This window comes from Eleginops maclovinus, chromosome 17 (genome assembly GCF_036324505.1).
Source record: "Eleginops maclovinus isolate JMC-PN-2008 ecotype Puerto Natales chromosome 17, JC_Emac_rtc_rv5, whole genome shotgun sequence".
Classification (NCBI taxonomy): Eukaryota; Metazoa; Chordata; class Actinopteri; order Perciformes; family Eleginopidae; genus Eleginops; species Eleginops maclovinus.
Window position 1 is genome coordinate 8,816,426 of NC_086365.1, and position 21,093 is coordinate 8,837,518.

At 38.0% G+C, this 21,093-nt stretch overlaps 2 protein-coding genes across 14 annotated transcripts in view; both read left to right on the forward strand.

Annotated features, from left to right (window-relative positions):
- celf2 (cugbp, Elav-like family member 2) overlaps window positions 1-7,151 on the forward strand; it is a 181,722-nt gene extending 174,571 nt beyond the window's left edge. For 10 of the 11 annotated variants that reach the window (XM_063905342.1, XM_063905331.1, XM_063905333.1 and 7 more), the window contains one exon: window positions 709-7,151. In XM_063905342.1, the coding sequence (XP_063761412.1) occupies window positions 709-836 (128 nt within the window). In that variant the 3' untranslated portion in view covers window positions 837-7,151. The remainder of the gene's footprint in view (window positions 1-708) is intronic. The other variant, XM_063905332.1, reaches the window with a different exon arrangement.
- Window positions 7,152-17,419: 10,268 nt separating this feature from the next.
- usp6nl (USP6 N-terminal like) overlaps window positions 17,420-21,093 on the forward strand; it is a 70,204-nt gene continuing 66,530 nt past the window's right edge. For all 3 annotated transcript variants that reach the window (XM_063905693.1, XM_063905694.1, XM_063905691.1), the window contains exon 1: window positions 17,420-17,613. The gene's annotated coding sequence lies outside the window, so the exon portion shown is untranslated. The remainder of the gene's footprint in view (window positions 17,614-21,093) is intronic.

The following is a 21,093-nucleotide window of genomic DNA, read 5'->3' on the forward strand; positions in this document are numbered from 1 at the left end:
ATTATGCCTCCATCCATACTTTTTCTGTGGCTTGTCCAGGTCTTGTTCACCAGCTTCATTGCCTCCAACTCGCCCAATTAATGATTAAGCATGTTTCTGACCTTACAGCATTTGCTAACACAAGCTATTAATCTGTTAGCCAAGAGTTTAGCTAATTTCACAATCCAGCACTCGTCTTTACTTGGCCCATTTTAAGAAACAAGAGTCTATAAAAGAATTTATTGGACCAAAAACTCAATATCCCACAGTCCATTATCCGGTAAACAAACACCAATTCCTCTACACACTCTCTGCATCAAACAGTAGCACATCCTCTAAAGGTTTGCTAAGTAGCTAGCTAGCTAACAAACAGTGGTGACATCTGCTGAGGGCAAATTAGCCGTGTGCAATTTGAGACAACACAACGTGGTGGAAATTCACGCACTTCTCAAGTGTTCAGAGCACAACATGACAGAGTACTAAGAGATGTATCTAAAATAACACACTGTAAATAAAATATTAGCAAACTAGCTAGGTCTACATTCTAGCTTACCTCTACTCATGCAACTTAAAAGAACCAAATCTATGTTAATAACTATTTTTCAATAATTCAATGTTTTAAGACACTTCATTTTCCAAGTTTATTGCTAGCAGGAAAAGGAACATCCAAAGTCAAGTTTTCATATAGGCAGCTTTTTCACCAACTCCACTTTTCTCTGGTTTTCTCAGGCTTCGTCAGCTATGACAATCCTGTGTCGGCACAAGCAGCGATCCAGGCCATGAACGGCTTCCAGATCGGCATGAAGCGGCTGAAGGTGCAGCTGAAGCGCTCCAAGAACGACAGCAAACCGTACTGATCTTAGCACTAGGGTCTATCTGCTCCCCATGTTAGCACTGCTAGGGTAAGTCCCCCCATGAAAGGTGAAAATGACAAACAAAAAAAACAGCAAACCGAGCCACGACCTCTCTGTACAGGGACTGGGGGGTGGGGGGGTGGGGGGTTGGGAGGGATGTGGGAGGGAGGGGAAGACGACCTACAACCACCCTGAGGGAGACACACACGCCTTGTTTATTTTTTTTTCTTGCTTTTTTGAAGATTTTTATGTTAGCTTTCAAGTATTATTATTTATTAAACATTTTTTTGACACACATGAACGCTTCCATTACCGCCATTACTTTGTGCAATTTATTTTCTTTTTTTTACAATGGGAGGAAGTAGCTATATTGGGTAGCTTTTCTAAAATTTTCTTCAGAAGTTTTTTTTATTTCTCAGTGATTATTTATACATTTTTGAGGACTAGTTACAGTCAGAACTGAGGTAAAGACAGAGGAGCCATGATGATTTTTAAGCCTGTTTTTTTCGTTTCTCTCTCTCGTTGAGGCCTGGCAAAGGGTTCTTTTTTTTTTTACGCGCACGCCGAAATGCACATTCGACCTTTGACCTCCGGTGTTGGGTGCAGGCCGCCGCTGCTTCTCCCCTCTATGCCTGTTGGCAACCCGGGAGCAAAGGCTGCAAAACGACAGTGGCCTCTTTACATTATAGTCAGTAACACTCCACCAACAAAAGAAGAAGAAAAAACAACACTCCACACACACACCTTATTATTTATGTGAAAAAATACAGTTTTTTATTTCTCAGAAGGTGACAAAAAAACAAATAGTAACTACTTTTCTGGGTCAGATCACATTGGTCTTTGTTGTGAAAAAGGATATAACAGCACGTAGAGCATTTTCAAAACAACATCCAGAATTTGATGAAGACTATAATGATAATTCTAATAATATAAGAGTTTATGGATTACGGTGGTAACTGCTAATACTTGATGTTTGTTGAGAGATTTAAAAAATAATTCAAAGTACAGAAAGCCACAGGCCTGTAAATTTTATTTGTAAAAAAAGCAGTTCTATTTTTATACAACATTTTTACTGCCTCAGATAAAAAAAAGGATTTTATTTATTGCCTATCGTTAAGTTATTGGACTCCTATAAAGTATACAGCATCATTAAAGTAGACCCTTGTGGAGAAGTCTCGTGGAATTTGGGTTCTCCTGTGTTTTTTCATGTTTTTTCAGTGCAGAAACCACAATCACAACACACTCCGCTGCCATTCGAACCGCAACCCCCCCCCCCTTCCCTCCCTGTGTCATTTATTCATTCACACACTCTGTGCTGTTCAATCATCCGTTCATCCATCCATCTCTCTTTTTACGCTCTCTCCCTCTCTCCGTCAGTAGTAGGACTACTTCTTCACTTGTCAAATTTCTTCCTTTTTCCTCCCAATTTTTTACTTTGAGTGTTTGCGTTTTTTGTTTGTACGTAGCCCCCCCCCCTTACCACACCCTTACAAAAAATTTGAAAATGTAAAATAAATAAATATATTTTAAGTCCCCCTTCCCCCTCTCCCTAAAAAATATAAGACTATTTTCTCCCAAATGACAACATCCATCTGGGATCTGATGGATAAAGCTTTGGGTGCTCTCTGTTTTGTTTTTTGTAAGTGTGTGTGTGTGTGTGTGTGTGTGTGTGTGTGTGTGTGTGTGTGTGTGTGTGTGTGTGTGTGTGTGTGTGTGTGTGTGTGTGTGTGTGTGTGTGTGTGTGTGTGTGTGTGTGTGTGTGTGTGCACGCGCATTGTTAGTATAGAACTATAATTCTAATTATATCATTTAAAAAAAAAGGAAAAATCAAAGTAAAAAAATTGCCAATGAATTCAGTGAGTTGTGTTGCTGTTCTGCCGGTTTGCATTGTTGTTGTTTGTCGTTTGTTGTAATTGTTGTTGTTTCTCCTGATTTTCACAAAAATGCTGTAGTGGTGTGGTGCTCTGGCTCTCTGTGTGTAACTCTCTCCTCTCCCCTGTTTTTTCTTTCCCCCTTTTAGAACAACCCATCTCCATGCCTGTTAGCTCATCGTTTGCCTAGCATGTCTCCGTGGCGTCCCAAAAAAAAAACTTTAAACAAAAACAAAAAAATCCCCTCCAAAAAAAAGTGTCATCGTCCTCCTCCCCCGTCATTGTTTTTTCTGATGTCTTTTCCGAGCTCACCTGATCATAACCTGGTTCTCCTCCTCCTCCGCTGCCTACTGACCTTTTGAACTTTTAGCTTTTTTGGATTTTTATGATTTTTTTTTGTGTTTTTTTGCATGTGACCTCATTTGGATCTGTTTTCTGGGGAGGGTTTCAGGGAGGCAACAAGGGAGGAGAGGGCAACAAAATGAATCAATGTGAAAAAGATATAAAGCTGCATTCATATGAAAAACAAAAAAGACTGAGATTTTTATGGAAAAACAAATGTTCTTTTTGGAGAAAAAAAACCTGTGGCAAAGTGATTTCCATTCAGTATGTTTTCCTGCATTTTTTTTTTGTTTTTTGTTTCTTCTTCTTCTTCTTTATGTCAGTTTTTTCTTTCTTTTATTCTTCATTTAAAGTAAACTTGAAAGTTCACTACAGGAATTGGCGCGTCATGTTGCTTCTGGCGCCGATGAGAAACAGTCCGCCAGAAGCAGTCCCGCGCCAGTTTCTCTGAAAAATAAGACTACTTCCAAACAGTTTTGAATAAAAACTGTCTGATCAATATTAGACTCTCTCAGAGCTCTCCAATGGTTTTTACATTTTTCAGGCAGTGTAAAGTTTTTTGATAAGGCCATTTTAAGTGGCTCTGTTTCTCATTCAAAGTCTATATATAGAACCACTTTTTTCTAGAGTAGTTTAAAGGTAAAAATAAAAAAAGACATTTGCCCTGTTTGGGTGGGAGAAATGCTACCTACTTGTGTCACCTTTTGCTGAACTGACTCACAGATAGACAATCCGTGGTTTAAATGCACATGATGAAATGACCTATATTTTCTACTGTTTAAATGTATAGAGGAAAAAAAATACTAAGATACCTGTAACCTGCGTTAACGTCGGTGCTTCTCGTGAGTTTAGTTGTGGTTTCATCACAAGTCTAACGGTCTTAAATGTCTCATGTTTTTCAAGAGAAGACTAAAAAATCAGTTTACTTGAACAATAGACAAAGCCTTTCATATTACTATAATAGTTACTTTGTTGATTTGTTTCTTTTTGTTTCTTCTTTTTTTAAGGAGTCCCTATTTGCTAAATTTCTTGTTGGTTAATTAGCTATATAAAATTCCTAAAAATATATATAAATATAAATATATCTATATATATAATGTCAGCTTGTGAAGCATCAATGTCATTATTATTTTATTTCTCTTGTGGGAAACAATATTTAGATGTGTTTTGTTGTTCAGCAAGATGTCTTATAATGAAAAAAAGACAAGATCAGTGGAGTTTAGTGCCAAATTCTGAAGGTACTTCCTGCCTAGCGCGTCAGTGTATTTCTTGTGAAATTATTTGATAACATGGGTATTTTATTATAAGTGTTTTGTATGGATCCCTCATATTTAAAAATATAGATTTAAAAAAGAGTTTGTTAACTTGCTATTCTGTGGTCTTGTTGCCTGAAAATGTCATGTTTGCTTTCTTTCTTTGTAAAGATGTAAAAAAAAAAAGTGCCCATGTGTCATATATATATATCTATATACACACACACGGACACACACACACATTCTCGTGCAGACCTCACAGTTTACTTTCTTGTTGTGCATGAGAGCCCCTGAGTGTGAAAGCCTCGACAGCGACAGCTACCGCCCGCCAGCGTGCACAAACACACTTTAACACACACGCACTGATATTTTTAGCCATTGTACAGCCGTTTTATTCATCAAAGCCTTATCACAAATCTTTGCACTCCTCTTCTCTCTCTATTAGTATCTCGCGCACACAGACATCAGGCATCTCTTCGTATTGTTTGGATCGTTTTCCTTCGATTTGTTTCCCGCACACTGTCCTGCTCCTCAACCGAAAAAAGAATAATTGAGGTGAGAGTCATACGTGAAGCCTTATTTCTCTCAAATCCTCTTATGTTGGGTTAAAAACATTTCTTAGACGGCGAGGATCATTACTTTCGTGTCCCACCTCAGACGAGAATGCTAGCTTTCATGATGTAAGCACAGGGTAAGACTCGCCTGCACAAAAAACAAACCTCTATCTCTTGAGGTAAAAAAAAATAAAGCACACGCCGTCATCGGGGGGAAAAAAGAGGCGGGACGGTCCGGAGCAAGTTTGATTTCTTATCCTTTCTTTTGTAAGTGGGACTTCTCCATATGTGTGGTGTAATGGGCCAAAATCATGTTTAGATGCCAAAGTGTGTTCTTGTAGTCGAGCCGTTTACATGGCACAGTGTTGTCAGTCTATTCAACTGCCCCCCATCCCCCTCCCTGAAAGCCTAGTTTACGGTCTGCAAAAAAAAAAGGCAGCATTATTTTCTACAGAAGCTCACCAGTCGCCTTAACCAGGGAGCGTCGTATCAGTATTATAAGAGTAGGAGATGTTGTCAGTGATGTGTGCCAAGTCTAGATTCACTTGTGTGTGCAGTTAACTTCCCAGTCGTCAAAGTTTCGCTTATCCGCCATTTCCTCCGATCGGAACAGAGTGGCGAGGCTGAAATGACCTTGAGGAAGGACGCCGCTCTTCGTCTGCTTGTTGTCTCCCAAGCTAACCGGGGTTATTAGAAGCACCGTCGTCTTATTGGACTAGCGACAGGGGAAATAAAGCACTTGTTGGTTGAAGAGGAAGGGTCACGTCCACACTGGCTAAACAACAGCGGAGATGAAGGCTTTCATATCCTCTCAAACCCAATACCAAACTTTAGGGAGGCGAGCAGACTATTTCTTCCTAAATGCAGTACTCATGAGCCACAAACAGCCATAACTACCTGTATGAAAGCTGGTTAATCAGTGTTAATGGACCACTTTTTCTGACTCGCGCATGTGCAGGGTTTTCGGATCGTTTTCACGTCACCTCACTTTCGCACAATTCCGATAACTTTTAAGGTGGAGGCTACACAATCTGCGCTACTCTATATATGGCTGTGTGTGCGGGTTCAGGCGTTTTAAATGTCCCCAAAAAAATGTTGCCAAATCTCACAGAGTTGCACACAGCCTGACGTCAAGTGTGAAGCATCTTGTCTTTGTTTAAATGTCGAAGCACAAAAGGGTCGTAAAGCAGAGTTCCTGTGGAGCGGCTCACCTCAGGGGCTGTCATCGCCGATGCTCGTTGTAATCTTTCTATCTTGTCACTTCTCTGTTCTCCTTCTTTCTTAATTATCTTAAGTGCTATTTATCAAACAATGAAATCTGAAAGGAAAAAAAAAATTGAACTTGTCGTTTCTTTGCATTATGGCTTATGTCAAATTTTGAGGAAAAATGTTTTGTGTCTTTCCGTGACGTAAAAAAAGAGCTTGTTGTCTGTAGAGATTATCCAATTTCTTTTGTTGTTGTTTTTTTTTTGGTTTCTTTTAATTCTCAAAAAGGTTTTCAGTAGTTTCAAAGTTATGTCTTGAGAGAAGCCAAAGTCAATGCATTTCAGTGGATCCTGTAAGCGTGATGTATGTTTGTTTGACAACACTTCGAAATCTGTCACTGGATGGGATTTAAAAAGTACAAAAAATGCAGGCTTTCCTATTTCTACAACTGATTGTACTTATGCATTTTGTACCAGTGGAATTTTTTATACTGGAGATTAAAGGATACAACAAAAAAATCTTAGAAAAAAGCTGTCTGGCCTGGTGGTGTGGCCTGACCCTGACTGGTCCCCGAGTATGATTTCTAGCTGGCATCAAGAACGTTGGCTTTTGATATAAGATTTTCTAGAAGATCTTTGGCTTTATTTCTTTCACTTCTTTTTCCTCACTTGAGTGTTGTTCTTTCTTTCTTTCTGCCTTCCTTTCAGTCTTTATTTCTTTCCGAAAAACAGAGTGTAGGTGAGTGTCAGATCTTTCATTTTTGCTTTTTAAATAGTTCTAGCGAGTTTGTCTATACAACAGCGGTAAGTTTCATTTGACTTCTGTATTGTGCCGTCTACACGATAAGACAATTATAGAAAAAGAAGGTATAGAAATATTTAGTCACCTTCAGTGGATTAATGTATTAGTTTAATGAAGAGATCAACTAATTAGAAACGTTTTGCTTTTAGCTGTTTAGATTTTTCCGGTTTCTCTGTCCTTCTCTGTGAACCAACTGTGTAGCTGAAGCAGTCAGAATTATTTTTGTAAACGTATGTTCTTGTGTGATGCAGTTTTTTGCTTCTGTCTCCTATATTAAACCATTTTTCCTAATACTTGTCTCTCTCTGTGTTGTTATGTTCCAGTGGCTGTCTGATGTTGTACTGTTTCACAACCTCTCCCTGCCATTCTCTCTTTCGATTTCTTTCATAGTCTCTCGCTCATTTCTATCTTTTACCCTCGTCTTCACGTTTTTTTTTCGTTTTTTTCCCCACATAGTAAAGTTGGCTCCATCCCCTGTGACAACTCACTATGCTGTTCTCACTAAACATAGTAAATATACATCGAAGTGTTTGTATGTATATTACTGTGTAGCCCAAGTCGCCGCGTGATAGTTAAGAAATACGTTGAAAACGGCCAAACTTACCCCATTTATAATATCAACAAAAGTGTTACCAGTAAAAAGAAACATATTAGCTTAGTGCAAAAACCTTTTTCAGCTCAAAAGGAATAGTTTACCATTTTGGGAAATATGCTTTATCACAAACTAAGGATAAGATCTGTACCATGGAAGTGGTATTGATGGGTAATTACAGATGGTAAAGTGGATGTGCTTTTAGTCAATGGTTCACCATTCCAGTCTCTTTGGAAGTCCCCAAGCATTTGTTCCTTTTATAGTGACTTTACCAACATTTTATTTAAAGAGAATATTTCAGTGTATTACTTTAAATTTGCACAGAATGATGTGTATTTTAGCCCCTAAGCACACAAACAACATGAGTGGTATGTATCTTCTCAGTTAACTTTCAGCAACTTTGTGAATTGTTCCTAAAATGTTTTCATTTTGTCTGACTCACAAAGCCACTTGACTTATTTTTTTTGGCTGAGAAAAGCAAACGTTTATATTTATTTCTTGCTTTCTTTAAGTTCCTTTAGAATTTGCTATCAGCTGTTAGCTTAGCATACCCTTTATTTGGCAGAGTCTTCCAATAAGTGCCTGATTTTGACTAGGAAACATATATTATTCATAGGATGCTGTTAGGGTTCCCTCCTTTGGGGACACCCCCAAAACCCCACCCCCGTGCTGTCCGCTGTCCTGGGCGAGGCCTGTCCACTGTGTGTCCACTTTGTGTTTTTCGATCACTCCCGTACTGTCTCACCGTCACAACTGCATCACTCCCCCCCCCCCCCCCCTCCCCGTACAGAGAGAGGGAAGAGAAGTCAAAGGTCAAAGTTTTACCTTTTCATTCACAGCTATCAAAGACGTGTGTTTCAATAAAATGTTGTTCTTTTTTTAAAGAGAGATTTTCTAAATGTGTGTATGGGAAGATCGAGACTAAACCGACCGCTATTTGAAGGATATAATAATAAATCTGACCACCTTCCCTCACTTTCAACCGAAGCTACAACGTTATATTTTTCATCTTTTATAACTTCATACCTCCAATATCCACGTTGCTGTACATTATGTGCTCTGCGGCACATTAGGGCATTTTTTCTTTCATCGCTGCAGCAGTCCTCTACGTCTGTTATTAAATATTGATTGTGAGGTTCAGGCAAGGCATACAATAAACTGCCCTCAGTCTGTGGAACCTTCCCATGGATAGATAATATTACACCTCTATTATTGTCAGCGTGTGGCCTGTGCTGTCTGCAGCTCAGGATTTTTTCCTAGATGTTTACTTTCTTTTATTCACCTCGTATAGAATCACTTTTAGAAAGCAGCCAGGGAGATATGTGTATTTGGATGGTTGTGCACATACATTCAGGAGTTTCTTAAGGTTTGGTGGAGGTGCTGCTGGGGACAAAGTGAGTGTCTGAAGATGACCGCTACATCAGCCTTCGCCCAGGAAGATCTAAAATCCAAGGTAAGATCCCCACAGTCAGAAAAAACATTGTATGCAAACAGATCTGACAAGTGTGGATGTTTAAAGGCCGGGGTTGCCACCGGAAGCACTCAATTGATTTGAATTTGAAAGAGGATTCAAGGATATAGCAACATTTTATCCTTCTACATCAGCGTATTGCTTTTTTTTTTTTTTTACTAATGCATGCAAGCAATTTTGAAGACACAACAAAAATAATGTGCAAAATAAATCAAATTAAAGGTTTGAGGAGCACATTTTTGTGTGTTTTGAACAACACCATTATGTGATTAAGGACCAGTGGTTGTTTCTAAGTATTGTACTTCAGTCCAATTTTGAGGTACTTTACCCGAGTAATTTAATTTTATACTACTTTATATTTTTCTTCACCACATTTTATGAGCCAATGTTGTACTTTTCAGTCCACTACATTCATTTCACAGCTTTAGTTATTTCACTTATTTTTATCATTCTACTTTTACAACTTATTTTCTTAGATTGTTTATGTTTGCACCACCAGACAGCAAATCAAATTACTTTTATGTGTAAACGTACCTGGCAATAAACTTGATTCTGATTCTGATTTACACATTCAGATTATTAGCTAATGCAAAATACAAATCAGCTAATAAATAAACATATTTTTCATGTTTGTTTAGCTTCACATTTACCAGCTGTTATGAACACACTAATGCATCAATAATTATAATCAAGTCATTTAATATATATGATTTTGAAATTGACCAATACTCATAACAAGTATTGCTACTTTAGTAGGACTTTGAATGCAGGGCTTTTTTCTTTTTTTAAACATCTATTGATTTTTCTCATTTATCACCTGACACAAACACAACCGAACTTTCCCAACATTAGACATATGGCAGATTGAATGCAGGACTTTGACTTATAAGTGAGTATTTATACAATTAGTATTCCTCCTTTTACTTAAACATCTTGCTCTTCTTCCACCACTGTTTACAACCATGATAACCATGTTTCGAGTAACCTTGCAAGACTCCACAAACTGTTCTTTTGCTACCATTTCCTTGAGCTGAAAAAACCTTCAAATTCATGAAGACTCTCAGCTGCATGCAGGGAATAAATAACACATGAAGAAACCTCACAATCAATAGCCCACTATTTATAGTGAGTAGACATCAGTGATACTGGATCAATACCCCACACACAGAGACATTGTTTGCGGAAGAAAATAAGAGTGTCACGCTCAATGAAACATCAGAACAATGGCCATGTTTCTGCAGCACTGTAAGTAATTCAGGTCATATTTGGATGCAGGTAAAATATAGCCGGTTAATGCATTATGCAGGCAATCAGCACGCTATTTGCTACCACCCTGTGAATGTTTTTTGAACATACAAGAAGCTCTTAAACCACAGAGCTAGTGTATTATTTACGCCTTCTCAAGAGGTTGAAGCAAGTTGTGTTGCAGGGGCTGAAACACACACACACACACGTTGGTCTTCAATCCGTCACATTCCCGTAGGAAAACGTGGAAGCTGCGAGGAACTCGGCAGGAAGCTGAGGGAGTGGGTTGGAGAGCAGGAAATTGGGGAGATCATAGAGAGAGGATGAGAGGAAGTGTTTGATTTGAGCTAATGAAGATTAACCGCCAGCTGAGGCCCATGCTCTGCCAGAACAGCGAGCAGGAAACCAGGGTCGAATAGTCTTTTTAGGAAGGTTCCTAAAGGAGTAAAATGACCCAGGAAGTACTTAATTTCCAGTTCTATGGGGCCCAAAACAAACTTTACAATCAAATAAACACGTCCACCATTTTCTAGACTGGCCACGGGTTTATATGATCCTACATAAAAGAATAAAAGCCGCAGTTGCACATGGTCAAGTAGGACAGCTGGTAAATCAGGACCAATGCAGACTGTCTGGTCGAGGGATTTATAACTCTCACCCCCTATAAGTTGGTTTGAAAGGGCACTTTATGTGGCGACTCTCCAAGCAAACACTCAAATGGAGAGGAAGTGGGAGCAGAGAAGGTGTAGGGGCCGGTTTGGAATTGGGCCTGGATGACATCACATTTCAGGTATTTAGCTTTTTGATTAAACATGTTTTAATGGTGATACTGTATATGCACAGTGATAGATGTGCAGACCTTACAAGTGATGTTAATATTTTTTATTAAAATAGTTTCATACAACCAGACTAATTGGGATTCAGGTCGCTTGAAACTAAAAATGTGTCTCTCTTTATCTGAGTGAAAATTGACATATATTTTAAGATGGTACAATTAAAGGCATGATCTCTCAACATCATCCTTTCATTTAATTGTTTTTTGAAAGCAAATATTAGAAAAATGACACATCATTTGCGATATTTCAGATCAATAATTCAAGGATAGAATAGTCACATTAATAAAATACGCTGTTTTGTTTTGTCTTTTTGTTTATAATTTAATCAAGCTACACTATCATTACATTTTTATTTAGACGTTTATTGATCAGGGACAAATACATTAAACATTATTTCATATGAAATACAAAACAGATGTCATGCATACAAGTTTCTAGCCGAAGCTAATTTGCAACCCCTGTCCCTGGTTAGGCTTTCGCTTTTAAAACAGAGTTCATGAGCAAAGTTAAAAACAGTACAGAAACATGAATAAACAAAACATATACACAGAGACAGAATCGATAGATAAATTATTGTCAAAAACACAAAACATAAAGGGCAGGACACTAAACGAGTACAGTAGTATATAAAAGTCAATGTTCACAGGTTTGTTTCAGTTTCAGCCATTGTTTTACTTCGGTGTTAAAAGCCTTGAGCTCTGTCAATGTTTTTATTGCAGGTGGTAATGTATTCCATAGGTTGGTACCTATTACTGAGAAGGATGACTGTCCGAATGTTGTCCTGCGTTTCACTGTTCTACAATTATTGCTTTTCGCACTCCTAGTTCTCATTCCACTGTTCTGTTTGGTTACTAGTTAGCAGAGTATTTCTGGAGCAAGGTTGTTCACACACTTGAAAGTCAGTTTTAAGAATGAGAGGCCTAGAAAACTGTCAAAACTTAAAAGAATATGTTTCTTGATAATTTGGCAATGGTGCCATCTATGCCATCATACATTAGCATTAACATGGTTTCCAACTTTCAGGCAGCAAGAGCAAAATTATTATTGTTATTATTTTTCACTTCTCTTTGAATTTACTGTGCCACGGAGCAAATGAGACGACTGAGACTGCATTTCCAAATAAAGGCTCTCTTTGGTATGCAGGTAATTAAACTATAGTGTTGATCAAAGGAAAGCCTGGGAGAGGGTTTCTTTTCTTACATTTTTTTTCTTACATTTTCCCACCATTTCTTGTGCAATCCTTTGAAGAACTGAAGTGACTCATTCCTCGTTGTTAGACAAAATATTCACTGAATTGTTATGCTTTTGCAATGTTTAAGCTTGTCGGCAGTATGTGGGAGATATTGTTATTATAAAAACAGTTACCAATAATTCATATAGCTTAGTGTTTAAGGGGTATATGATACGATGCTGCCATCTGGTGCTGAGAAAGGAAAGCAAATTAATGTACACTGTTTTTCTAAAATATGCAGAAGCATTTAAAAAAATTGAGTGAACATACAAAAGTGTTGAAATAGCAACCATTACATCACGAAAAAATAACCAAGGTGATGATCTGCTGCTGCATAAGAGAGCATGTCACCTTTCTGAGGATAGTGTGTGTGTGTGTGTGTGTGTGTGTGTGTGTGTGTGTGTGTGTGTGTGTGTGTGTGTGTGTGTGTGTGTGTGTGTGTGTGTGTGTGTGTGTGTGTGTGTGTGTGTGTGTGTGTGTGTGTGTGTGTTGAATATCCCGCTCTTTGATGTGATTAACACTGTGTACCATACCCTTCATTAGGCCTGTAATTCCACATTGAATTTTGGGCGTGTCGTATCAGTTTCAGCAGCTTTGATCTGAGTGTGTGTGTGTGTGTGTGTGTGTGTGTGTGTGTGTGTGTGTGTGTGTGTGTGTGTGTGTGTGTGTGTGTGTGTGTGACAATCCCCCTCATACCTTCAAAGTGACATTTCATTACTGCACAGCGGATAGTTAAGTCACTTCCTGTGAATTAACAGGACAAACTTGTAATCATTGAAACCCAGATGAGTTTCTCTTTCATGCTCTATCGGCACTTGTTTCATATCAGCCTTTTGATAACTGTGGCTAAAAGAGTTTAAAAGATGTACATATCTCTATGTTACGTAACGGGTTCTCACCTGTTTTCCCATATGGATACAAAAGTAACTCCGGAAAATGATCCTGCAAAGAAAAAGCAAAACAAAAAGCAACACTTTTTCCCCCAGTTTCACAGATTTGTTTATAAGATAAGATAACTGTACCTTTATTAATCCCAGTGGGGAAATTCGAGTGTTTAACAACAACAGAGAAGAGGAAAAACAGTACAGGTTCGCACAGGGATATGAAACACAAATTTAAAATAAAAAATTCTAAAAACAAAAACATATATTAGATGTTTATGTTTTATTAGTGAGATGTAATGGCAAAACCTGTCCATAGATTAATAGTTTTGGCAATGAAAATCCCTGGCTACTCCAATAATGCAACATGCAATATATGTCTGACATAAAAACAACAAAAGAAGAAGAAATAAATAAAATAGAAATAACATTTACAAATCAAAATACAGATGAAAATACAAAAAAATGAATAGATTTTTTTTAAATGAAACATTAAATATTATTATGGCATAAACAACGCAGGGAAAACTTAATTCTGTTTAAAAAAAAAAAAAAAGGATTACTTGATTTTCCTTTTTCTGTTTTGCCTGTCATGGCTTCCATTCATCCCTGTATCTATCACCTGTAAAAGTGTAAAGTGGAAGACTAGTTTGAACTTAGAACACACTCCACGCTCCATCACCTTCCTCTGTGTGTGTTTCCTGTAAATGTCACACAGTGAGCAGCAGCACTTGTTGGTGGAACCGATGTAGAATTGGTTGCAGACAGCAGCTCCACAATCAGCGGCTTAATAGACCGTGAAATCAAAACTCGCAGCCGGAGTCTTGTCCCTCTCATCGCCCTCTTAACATGGTCACATGATACATTAGGAAAACAAACAGGCCGTAACGCCTGCCCCTAACAAGGTAAATGGTACAGGTCTGCAGCACAGTTAGATATGGGACTATAAAACATCCAAACACCTGCTGTGATGCTGCAAACACAGAATGACTCATTAATCTGACCACACTTCTATTCATTTTGCTCTCTTGTTCCATTCTTTGCCCAGACTTACCTTCTGTTTCGGTGGAACGTCGGTACTGAAAGCTGATGGACATGTCCAATAAATGAACACAACATGCAGCAAATGAAGGAATCAATAGCTGATGTTGTGCAGTCTGATGTTGTTAGAGCAAGCCAATACTCGGTCATTACAGAAGCTCAGGTGCACAAGTGGTGCTAAACTAAACTTAACTCAATTTCAGAGGTTTTTTAGAGGTCTTTAAGTCAGATTTATTCCGTTTATTTGTTGAAAATGTATTGTATCTTCAAGGGTTTTTATGGACAGACACTCATTATTTATTCTCAGTACCTGTGTTTACGTCTGTCAAAGTTAACAGAGATGTGTCTTGAATGTAGTGGAGGCGAAATCTGACCCAAACGATCAGTTTTTAAAGCAACAGGACTCTTTAAAAGATCCTTCACTTCACTTAATTGTCAAGACTTGCTTCACAGGGGCCATTAAATTACAACAGATTACAGTTCAAAACCATATATATATATTTAAAATTACACTAAAACCTTTGAGCAATCTGGAATACACAGTTTGCAATTAAAATCCTATCAATTACACAACATTCATTTGGAAAAACCCTTTCTCCAATATCCCAAATTAAAGATACCCGCTGGAGTTGATGACTATTATTGGTGTGGAGTGAGTGTACCCATTGTGCTACTCCCAGTTTACTGCTCTTCTGGTTTTCTCCATTAGGTGGCAGTAATGTGCAAAAACAACGTATTCATGTGCAAATGAAAGTAAAGTAGGAGAATATTGCAAGATAATAGATGTCTGAAAATAATGCACCACGCAAAATGGTCAGAAAACATTAGTTTTGCAAATATTTTATGATGAAGGAAATGCAATTCTGTCATGTGTCACAGTAAATCAGTGCATTCAAACTCCATAGAACAAGATCTTCATGTCATTCAAGTAGAACGACATATTATACCTTGACCTGTCTTCTTTTTATTTATCAACTCCCCTGTTGCATATGAAGCATCAGGTGAAGTCCCAGCGCTCGCAGTCAATAATGTCTCTGTTCCTCTCTATAAACACTATCTCTCCAAAGTAAAGAGTGCACCCCTCATTATACACTCTGGGTGTGTGGACAAAGCTCCTCTAGGTCCCCCCCACCCACTTGCTGTAACAGAAGTGAAACACACAACAGCAGACTGAGGTGAGCTGATGTGAGATTTGGAGCTTTCTGTTGTGGACGAGATCCATGCATGTACAAATAAAGATGTAAGAATTTTTAAGACCTTTTTAAACAGAGAAGTCCCAGCGATCATCAAACCTCTCGCTCCTTCCCCTTTCCCCGCCTTTTCATGTATTGCAAGAAAACTGCATATTAAAGAAGTGCATATTTGGGACTTTAAAAGTCCTTTTCATACATTGAAATTGGCCATGTTCCTGGTCATCCTAACTCTTTTCTTTTTTTCCTTTCCCTACTTGCCTTTCATGTCATATTCCAAGGGAACTGTACTGTATATTAAAGAAAGTAATATTCAACCGTTTTTAATGTAACTGAAGTCACAGCCCTGTCCCGACCTGCAACTATACTTTCCCTTCCTTATTTTGTTTTTCTCTACTTCCTTTTCCATTCCTTTAGCTGCAAAATACCCCAAAAGTTTAAAATTATTTTAAAAAAAAAGACTTTTTAAGATTTGTGAAGGTGGAATAAAAGCCAAAATTAAGACATGTTTTAAATTGTTTTATACACAGAAATGGCGGTAGCACTGCATCGAATTCAGTTTTATGTCTTCCTTTGTCATGCTTTCTATTTATGTCCAAGAAGTGTCCAAGGATGTGATCTGTCTTCTAAGATCGTTTAACTAGAGCCCTCCATCTTTCTTTTCTACTTTTTCCCCATGTTTGTCAGCTGTATACTGTATTATGGCCCAGTGGAGCTCTGCACTGGTTTCTTGTGCCTATATAGGTCAGTGTGAACTAAAAAAATCAGAAGAAGAAACAGAGCATTGCAAACCTCCTGACAGATATACATATTGTGGTAATGATTATGTCTTTTACAAAAGAAAACTGTGGTCACAGGCGGAGTGATACATGCTCATGCTGCAGGAGAGCAGATGTATTAAAAAGGGAGCTAAATGCCTTAAATAACTTTGTGTTGTTATGTACACAACAGATAATGGATTCCACAGCCAACATGAGAGAAATGTTGCCGAGATAAAAATACAAAAAGGAAGCCACAGAAACAGATTCAGTGTGATGACGTTTTTGAGTTCATTTAAGGCCTGTAGCCAAACACGCAGCAGGCCTGCATGAATCTGAAAATATTTTTGCATCATCTGAATTTTTTTATCTACATCAGATGGATTGTGAGCAGGTCAAGTCTGAGCATGCCTGCCAGGCTCTTGACTAGCTCTTGGTCCATGATATGTAGCCGTGTATGAAACCTCTTATTAGCCAAGTTGTCTAACACATTTGTATTTACATCCATATTTTCAAATCAGACAATTTACATTTAGCAGGTGAAGCTTGAATTCAAATACATTTACCTATATCAAGATACTTCCTGGTTGAATTAAATGTTATGTAAAGTACAGTACAAGTACAATTGTGTAAAATGCTTTTGCCTAGAGGCTCCATTGAAGGGAAATAAGTAATAGGGTATTAAAAAAGAAATATAAAATAGAATAAAATAACAAAATAAAAGAGGTAATAAAAAAGTTGTAAAGCTGTAAACCTTTAGAAGTAAGGAACCCTACAAAAAAAGTGCATTAAGATCTGTTTATTATTGTTGGAATTGTGGAAAGAAATTGTTGTAAGACAAAAGTGATGTGCTTTTCGAAGTTAAAAAGTAAACATATTTAAATGTGTTCAAATAAGTGTTTATTATTATTATTATTATTAGTTTAGGACCTTTAATTCATATTTCATTGACTACAGTGTGCCAAATCAAAAATGTATCCATTAGAGACATTTGTGGTGAATTAAAACACATACTAAAAAACATGTATTATTGTTTGTTTCATAATAGATGCCATCCTTAACATGTGGTTGGAAGTATAATGATGGCTCGGGGTCTAACACTATATTTTATATATAGCTTTTTATAAAATATTTAGCATTGCCCCAGGTATCTGTGGGTCATTTGGGGTGTGTGTGTGTGTGTGTGTGTGTGTGTGTGTGTGTGTGTGTGTGTGTGTGTGTGTGTGTGTGTGTGTGTGTGTGTGTGTGTGTGTGTGTGTGTGTGTGTGTGTGTGTGTGTGTGTGTGTGTGTCGTGTCGCAGGCTGCGGGAGCCCCAGCATCCTCCGGGTGAGGTCAGACCAGCCGGCGGGCGGCGCATTGCTACCTGGTGGACATCCTGCACGGCTCAGAGTTTCACAAGTGCCATGGACTTCCTGGTACGGGACCATGTACGGTTAGTGCTCCAGTTTATCCGGGGGAACTACCTGCCGCGATGTGATCGAGGAGGACCCGTCGAGTTGAGAGCAAGGTGAGCCTCCGGTAGTGAGTTCGGTAATGTCGGTAGCTAATGTGGCAACTTGTCGAGCTCCTGAAATGCATCTGTCAGTGGCAAAGGTAGCGTTACTGCGGGCTGAATGACGGTAGCCCGGTAGCTTTTCAAAGTGAAATGGGACATGGCGTCAGAAGTTTTGGAGACTTTGTTTTGCGTATGTGTGAAATTATTTAGGTTATTTTACGTTTAAGAAATGGGGTTTAGTGGGTTTTAATATTGTTAACTTTGTGCTTATTTGTATTCACCGAGGCCTACCTAGCCAAACCCACCAATACTAAGCTATCAGAGCACAACAACGAAGCTTCCGGTATCGTCTTACAAAATAAAAGTCTTGTTTAATAGCAAACTAGTAACAAACAGGGTTTGGGTTTTGCCGAGGAAGAATATAAAATGCATGTATATTTGTTGGCAAATGAGATCAATACATCCTCCAAATGGTGTATTTGTGGCTTACACTTTCGTTTAATTCCTCATTATTATTATTATTATTATTATTATTATTATTATTATTATTATTATTATTATTATTTGTATTATGATTATTTGTATTATGATTATTATTACATAATTGTTACAATGCTGTCAGTATTTTTGTTTGTAAAGTTTGTTTCAACTTAAAGGAATCACGTTTTTAGTTGTTTTTTTACGTGTTGGATCAAATAAGAGTGTGATCATTACAACAACCATCATTTGAAATAATCTTACTGATCATTTTTCTGATAGGGTTGCACTGTATAGTAAAGCTCATTACTTTATTTGAATTCAATGTTGATTTTAGTTTAAGAAAATGTGGTTTTAACGTAGTTCTTTTATTTGGAGTATCAACCCTCTTTGATTCCGGTTGTATTTTGGCTGAATGTTTGTAACTTAACATGGCCGAAACCGCCAAGGTAGCCTCCGCATGGGATCAGTGCGGCCCGGGCACCAATCACGGCCTCCAATTGGTTGTAGCCTTGAGATCTGAGGCTTATGATTGGCTGCGGGCCCTGTCACTCACTTTGATGTGCTCGGAACTGCTGCTGATTTTGTAGCCTTTAAATTAAGCGAAGAGCTCAGTTTATTACGTTTTAAATGCTATAATATGTGGATACATGGGTGTGGGTTCTTTCAAAGATTGTGTTTCGTAAAGTTGAGCACCGTGTGTTGCTTCCTGACTCACGAGAGAGGGAGTAGAGTTACCTTTTGCAGCAAGGTCCGTGAAGTTGTACAGAACTACAATAAAAACAGATGTATGGTGATATTATTTCAAAATAAAAGCGTTAAACGTCTCAGGTTTATGAGCAATATAACTCTGTATAAGGCATAGAATGTATGAAACCTTCATTCAATTGTATAACTTTACACGGTAAAAGATTATATTACAGATACGAAATATAATTTGTTAATACAGACATAGCAAACTTCAGAGTTATACACTATGAAGCTTAAATGTCCTGATTAGGGTGCATAAAGACTTGAAAACGTAATATATCTGTCAATTTTGAGAGCGTTATTAAACCTAACTGGCTGTAATGGAAACTAAATCCAAGTCAGTATACATGCAAATGGTTCCAAGAGAAAATGGTAATTTTATTTTGAAAGTTCCTGTCGGGTATTTTGTATAAAATGTTTGAGACTTCACAATTGTGAGTCCTTCAATCCTTCCTATCCCGCTTCAGGATAATGCGGCTTAACGCAGGCTAAGGCTTTGCAGTTTTACAACACAAGGCGTGTGTAGTACCACTTAGCTAAACGAGGTTTTAAGGCCATTAACCTTTAAATATGTAGTTCACCTACCTGACTGTAGTGTTAGATTAAGTATAGGGTAATGTTTTACCTCCAGTATCAATTAAAAACTGTTAAATCAGAAAGAAAAAAAGAAGATTCTTCTTTTTTGATTCTCTTTCCTCATATCTTTTAGACAATTTTGAATTCAGAGTCAAGGTTGGAGTCTGGTGTTCAGTGTCGGCCTGCGATGATATAAGCTGCATGTCAGGGTTGGACTATTTGCGTTATCAGCTTTTATTTGCAGCCTTTGTTTCACTGCTGTGCTGCTGAGTTGCTTTTCTGGGATCAGCCCTTTTCCATGTGATACAAAAAAGAGATTGAAAGCTAAGTAGATGCAACATTCCGGAAAGTCAAGTCCTGCCACAACTTCTACTACTACTACTACTACTACTTCTACCATTGATAGTAAAACTGAGGACTAAAAACGTGTCTTGATAAACAAATATGATCTTTTAAGCTTATATAAATGGCTCCTCCTAAACCTTGTTGCCATATAACGGATAGATTAGTTTGATTTCGAAGCATTTCTGCATTGCCTCTTGTCTAGAATGTAATTTTTAGATTGCAGGTGCAAAAGTGCATTGTTTCCGGATATATTTAGCAGAAGAAAGCGTATAAGCAGTGTTAGTTTGGTGAAGGACAACATCCAATTGCTGCAAGAAGAATCGACGGAGCAACATGCTGTTTTTTTTAGGCCTTGCACTACATGAGTTTGTGGCCTAAACTGACCTACAGCTGTACCCTTTTCCGAGTGATAAAACCTCGCTGCTGCAGCATTTTAAGGTGAAAGATCTGACTTTTCTTCATGCCACCCTGCTGCCAGTACACCATTGTCAACTGACCTTTTTACACTCAACCTCCTGCTGACTTTCATACACTGCGTGGCATTTAAGAGAGCCAGTGAATGTGAGGCACATTTGCACCCTGCTAAGAATGGTTACAGCTACAGATTTCCCCACAGAATGGTATTTTTCTTTTCTACAAAGCAACATTTTAATGTTCTACAGCTTTGGATCACTGTTGTTTTAATTCACACATTCTGTTGTATGTCCCACCAACAATCTAAAGTCAAATATATTGAATTTGAAAGAGTCCTTAAGAGAAAAAGCAGCAAATCTTCACTTTGGACAAGATGGAACCAAAGCAAATGTTTGGTCTTTTGTTTTGGTTGGATCAAGTAATGGACATGTTGATTGTAATTTAGTGTCCTTACAAATGAGTTGTGGTTAAGCTTAACCACAGACAAACCAACAAAAGAAAAGCAGCATCTTCACGTTTGACAAGCTGGAGCTAGCTAATGTTTGGCCCTTTGTTGACTTTAACATTTTTGTTAGATCAACTTGTGCCAAATTGTGATGATAAAGTATCATTAGAAATACTTTAGCTTTTGTACAGACAACCTCTAAAAAAATCTAACAAGCAGAGTATTATACCTCATAAACTTTTATTCTAAGCATAAATAATACTTTCTTACACCACTGAATGACCATCCAGTGCATTGTGTACAGTAAATGTAGGATTTGACATGCTCCCAACTACCTTCATCTTTATAAATCTAACCAGAATGTCCAGAATTGGTAAACAGTACAAAATGTGTCTGGGTCCAGAGAACAGTTCCCCAGTGCAGAGTTGCAGCCACAGTTGGATTTGTGGCTCAGTGACAAAAAGGAAATGGAAAAGCCCTGCAGC